The 6000-nt window shown below is 42.1% G+C and overlaps 1 protein-coding gene across 1 annotated transcript in view; it reads right to left on the bottom strand.

The window, feature by feature from the left end:
• Positions 1-253: 253 nt before the first annotated feature.
• The window catches only part of Cct6b (chaperonin containing TCP1 subunit 6B), a 43943-nt gene continuing 38196 nt past the window's right edge, over positions 254-6000 (bottom strand). Inside the window, exons 11-14 of the mRNA XM_085695530.2 lie at positions 4296-4429; positions 2858-2960; positions 921-993; positions 254-440 (exon numbers count right to left, since the gene is read on the bottom strand). Coding sequence (XP_085551656.1) covers positions 368-440; positions 921-993; positions 2858-2960; positions 4296-4429 — 383 coding nt within the window. The 3' untranslated portion in view covers positions 254-367. The remainder of the gene's footprint in view (positions 441-920; positions 994-2857; positions 2961-4295; positions 4430-6000) is intronic.

Here is a 6000-nt window from a genome sequence, read left to right as displayed (position 1 = left end):
TGAAGGACTTTGAAAAGGAAAGAGAGCATTTATCTTACTATATTTATGATCTATGATAACTGGAAATTGACTTGGATACTCTAAAACCTGTGCCCAGAAGGTATAGGCATCATGACACATTTTATTTTATGAAAACTGAAATAACATATATTACAGGGTGGGGAGTTAAGACTCAGAAAATATTACCATTATTATTCCTTCTCTGGGAAAATTTGTGTGTTCTTTATACTTTGATTAAGTGTTTTTGAAACAGTTGAGACCAAAAGATACACACTACATTTATTTTGTAACAGTTAAGGCCATAAGACGGTGTTGAATATGACATGCATGCCATCTTGTCTTCCAGATGAATTGATTTTGAATTCAATCACTCTCTGAGAGACGACATCCCAGCTCGCATAATTTCATCAACCAGGAGAATGTTAGTGGCAATCACTGTGCTGAGGAGGAAAAAACGAGAGTGAGTCGAGCCTCCTGATGCACGCCTGTGTCTCCCCAGCATCTTCGGCAGCGCGGGGCACTTTTCCCTCCAGTTATGTTGGTTTGAGAACACAGATCTTAGGAACGGGGCGCCCCTCCTCACACTGTAATTTCAACTGCTTTGTTGGCTCGGTGGAAGTCTGATTTATGCCCCAGCAAATTTCCACATGTCGCTGTCCCTCCCTGCCACACAGACAATGCTGCTGCACTACTCCCTGCCTCCCCTTCCCACTCAAACAGCAAGGTTAGGTTAGCTTTTCCTGTGACTTACGATGCTGCAAATGCAATGCTTAGGGGACTATAAGAGGACAAAAGCTAGTCTCAGTAGCTGGGAACTACGGTGTCAAACACTTCACAACGTTTCCAAAACCAAAAGAACAAGAAATGTTCAAAGTTATCAGTTATATCCCTAAAGGTCTTTCTCTTCATTGTCAATTTACCATGAGTGAAGAAGATGTTTTTTCACACAATAATTATCCCAAATTCCTGCTTCTGCTGCTACTATTGGCTCCCCTGTAAAGTAAAAACAAACCATTTAATACAGCAATCTTGACATACCCTGTCAATGTTGACTGGTGAGTTCTAGCAATTATTTAATCTCTTATAGAACTACTTTTATCAAGGTCACCAGAGCCCCCTGTGCTAAGTCCTGTGGGCTATTCTTACCTTCTTCTTGACAGCTCATCGCCCTCCTCTGACAATTCCTTCTCAGCTTGTAGGAACCATGTTCACCTTTCTTTTTCACTCATGGCTCCTTTTCTTCTCTGACACCTTACTGTTGGAACACCCACCCAGTTCAAGACTCTTCTGTTTTCTCACTATACATCTTTCTTAGTCAGGATCACTACTGCTGTGATGAAAAACCATGACAAAACCTCCAAGAAGAAAGGGTTTATTTGGCTTCTGCTTCCACATTGTTCACCATCAAAGAAGTCAGGGCAGGAACTAAAATAGGGAAGGACCCTGGAGGCAGGAGCTGATGCAGAGGCCACAGAGGGGTGTTGTTTACCGGCTTGCTCAGCCTGCTTTCTTATAGAACTCAGGACCTCCAGCCCGGGATAGCATACCCACAATAGGATGGCCCTCCCCCATCAATCAATAAGAAAACGCCACACAGGCTTGCCTACAACCAGATCTTATGAATCTTAAGGAGGCATTTTCTTAATTAAGGTTCCCTCCTCTCAGATGGCTTTAGCTCATGTCAGCTGACACAAAACCAGCTAGCACAGGTGGTCTCAAGTTTCCCAGGTGGTCTCACTCAGTTTTCTGGGTTTAAACTATCTGATATATCCTGATAACATATCTCTTTCTGGACCTCAATATATTAAACCACTTTCCCCCCAGAAAGACCACAAGTACTTCACACCAGACTTTGTCGAAATTGAACAGCCCCCAGTCCACAGCCAACTCGAGCCTTCTCCAACAGTTAGTGCAGTTCTAACCTACTAGTCATTCAGCCAACTCCTCTCCACAGAGTGCTCCGAGCGACCCTTTTAAACATAGACAATGTCACATCTCTGCTCAAAATTGCTCTCCATTTCACTGCAAAGATTAAAAAACAAAAGCCAAAGTCCTCGGACTAAGCTCACATGCCACTGTACACTCTGACCTATCACCTCTCTTCCTTCCTTCTCCACTGGCTCTTCCCTCTCTTGAGAGAGCACTTATGTTGCCCTCTTCATGGCTAACTCTTTAGTTCCTCCAGCTTCTGCAGTAGACATTTTCCTAGTTTATACTATACAAAGGTCTTAATTTTCATCTCTTCCCTACCCTCCTTAATTAGCATTCATGATCATCCTTCCTTTGCTCTTTTATTTTTTCATCAAGTTTATTGTTCTTTTAGATGCTAAATAATTTATTTGTCAAGGTAATTGTTTACTGCCTGTTTTCACTCAGTATAAGAGAAGCTCTATTTTGCCCGGTGTGAATCCAAATAATAAGCACTTAATTAACTATATCTTTTTAAACATTGGTGGGGGCAGAGAGGACCAGAGAGGTAAATAGTTCAGTCATCGACTGTTGTACAAACACAATGACTGAGTCTGAGTTTGGTCCACATTTTAAAAGTCTTTTGTTTCAGGGCTGGTGAGGTGTTTCACCTGTTAAGAGCACTTGTTACTCTTGCAGAGAACTTAGGTTCAGGGCCAGTTCCAGAGGATCTGATGCTCTCTTCTGACCTCCACAGGCACTGCATGCACATCGTACACAGACATACATGGAGGCAAAACACCTAAACACATTAGCTATTTTTTGGAGTAAGCTGGAGGCAATCAAGATTGATGTAACAAAATGTCCCAACCTACCACTCTCTGTTATAAGATCTGGGTTCTGGAAGAACAACCTAGTGAGTAAAGCTAATTTTTCTTCAGTTTCTCACCTGTATTCAGGTCTACGCCCACGAGCTCTTTTGATTCTGCATGTTCAGTCTGAATTTTTATCAATGTTTCCTGCAGGTCATAACCAGAATTCTGAGCAAGAACCTTCATGAAAAAACAATAAGTATGTGTGGAATGCCTTCACGTGTGGATTTGAAAATCTAATACAAAAGTAAGGTACTACCCTTTAGTCTTGTAAAAACCCAACCACAAAACAGTGCTCATGTCCTTTAGAAGAATTCCATTCCTAACCTGAACCAAATGATTGCTTTATCCACCTAGCACATTTTATACTTGAACAGTTCCCCTTGTGAACAGAACACTAAGTTCTAAGGACCATACCTCCCTGCTCCCACATAATTTTTATGCAAGGTCTCATGTAGTTCAGGTTGGCCTCAAGCCCCTTCTCCCCTTACGTAGCAGGAAATGCCTTGAGTTCCCAATCCTCCTGCTTATTCACCTCCCACGCGCTGGCGTTAGGCACGTGCCACCACATCCAGTTTATTTCTTTGCTTATAAAGGATTTAAGATCACTCTTGTTTGCCCTGGCCTCCTGAGCTGCATGCCCTCCTGTTCTTCCCAGCACATCCTAGAGAGAAACAGAGCATCTGCAGCACTGTGCGCCCCTCGGCTTCAGAAGGAGAGCCATGAACTGCAGCAACTGGGATGGAAATGCCTGTACTCCTTACCAGCCCACTCTCTCTATTAATGGCTGATAGAGAAAAGGGCCACTGTGTGCCAGGGCCACCAATTCATGCCAATAACATCATTACTTAATGACTTTGCTGCTTGGAGGAAAGAAAAAATAGATATTCACAAATAATCCACAATTTATGAATAATTCTGACATGAATTATTTAAGCCTTTGCCAGGTTTGTTAATAATGGTTAAACTCATGGCAATAGCGTGCTGGAAACAGCTTTCTATATTTCTATGTGGCTGACAACTAACAGAAGGCAAAGAGGAAGGAGGGACAGCTCTGTCCTCTCGCTGTGTCGCTCCTTGTTGAAAAATTACAACAAATTCAAGGTAGTAGTATTTGGGGACACTAAACATTTTGAAGAGGTCCTTCTCCTCTCACAATTTAAAGCAATAACTAATGTTGTCAGATGCCACCAACCAAACAAGAATCTATACAAAAAAAAAGAAAAAAAACCCAACAAAACCTAAACTCCAAGCTGTTCATTAGGATTGGTTAGTACTGAACTTTCTGAAGGGGCTTTTAGACACAAGGAAACCCTGACTGCTCCCTGGAGCTCCCAAAGTACTGCAGGCTTCAGTCCCCACAGTTTCTCTGCTGGCTTTGTAAAATATTTAACACAACAGGAAATGCAAATAAGCACATTTCTAACTCTGCGAACTGCTGGGAAAGATGGGCAGTTTGTAACCAAGGATCTTTCGGTGCAGCTGGCTGTTATCTGGCCGGGAGACAGTTCGCACCTTCGGGACAATAAGTAAGGCGTCAGCGAAGGCTTGGACTCCAAGGCGAGATCGTCCCTGCACACGGTGCTTATAGTTCACAAGAGCCTCTGCTATTGCGACCTCAGCTGCTCCAGCCCCTGGGACCACACAGCCTGCCAGAGGGAAACAACGGGAAGATGTCAGGCAAGGGAAGGGAGGAGAAAAGCAGTGAGCTACAAAAGCAAGCGCCTTTAATTAGCTGACTACCTCTGCAATGTTTTGAATATATTTAGAGATCAAATAAATTCCACAGTTCAGAAATAACTAGGTTTGCCCATAAAGCATTCTGAAATCAAATAATTAAGCACAGTACAAATACTGGTCGCAAACAGTTTGTTTCATGCTTATCCTCTGGAAAATAAAAGTGGCATTTCTTGGGCCAAAGAGATGGTTCCCAGCACCCACATTAGGCAGCTCACAATCATCTATAGATCAAATCCAGGGAATCTAACACTGTCTGTCTTGCATTAATCTGCTTTAACATAGTATACATAAACTCACACAGGTACACACACACACACACACACACACACACACACACACAAATCTTTTTTAGGTAGACGTTTCTTTTACCTACATCTTATAGTTATATGACAACACTGAAAAGTTGTTATTTATAATTTATAGTAGCAAGTAGCTGGATACACTGTCTCATCTAAAAAATTTAAAAGGCCTTAAAATGATGTATTTCAACCTTTGAAAGACAATAACTGCTAAGCCAGACTACTTTATGTGCAAAACTATCTTTCATAATTGAAGGGCAAAGAAAAACTGTCAATGACTGGACCAGGAATTCATGGTTACTAAACCAACTCTACCAAAGTTATTCAAAGGAATCCTGAGGTCTGAACAGAAAGACACACTATGAGACTACAGGACAGAAGAGGTGATGCTAGACCAGAAGTTAAGCAAATGAAAGCTAGGACTCATCAATCACCATAAGATCCACACTAACAGGAACCAGCGCATAACCTTCAATAATAACTCTGAACATCCATGGTCCCCACTCCCCACATAGAAGACAGACCAAAAGGCTGCATTTACAACTAACCTGGGCTCACAGGGGCTCACAAAGACTGAGCTGACAGCCAGGGAGCCTGCACGGAACTGACCTAGGCCCTCTGCATATATCTGACAGTCATATAGCTTGGTCTTCTTGTGGGACTCCCAACAGTGGGAACAGGAGCTGTCTGACTCTTTCACTAGTTTTTGGGATTCTATTTCTCATACTGGGTCACCTTGCCCAGCCTTACTACAAGGCAAGGTGATTGATTATTCTTACTATAGCTTGATATGCTGTGTTTTGTTGATATCCATGGGAGGTCTGCCCTTTTCTGATAGAAGCACAGGAGGAGCAGATGGATGGGGAGGCATGGGGGAGGAACCAGGAGGAGAGGGGGAAGGGAAAACTATGGTCAAGATATAAAATAAATAAAATAAAACATTTTTAAAAAGTTTTTTAGAGGGCTGGATTTATAACAGAATTCCGGTGTTTGACAAAATAAACTCCAAACCAAATTGGTCAAAAGAGATGAAGAAAGTCACTTTATACTGACAAAAAAAAAAACAAAAAAAAACCCCACTCTTATAAGACAATACTACTGTTATGAGCATATACCCTGGACACAAGGAAGGGCACCCAGTACTACTAGAGGTCAAGACCTAGATAACCAATACAAGAAGT

This window comes from Myodes glareolus, chromosome 9, assembly GCF_982192425.1.
Source record: "Myodes glareolus chromosome 9, mMyoGla1.1, whole genome shotgun sequence".
NCBI classification, from domain to species: domain Eukaryota; kingdom Metazoa; phylum Chordata; class Mammalia; order Rodentia; family Cricetidae; genus Myodes; species Myodes glareolus.
This window is presented reverse-complemented; position numbering and strand designations above follow the sequence as displayed.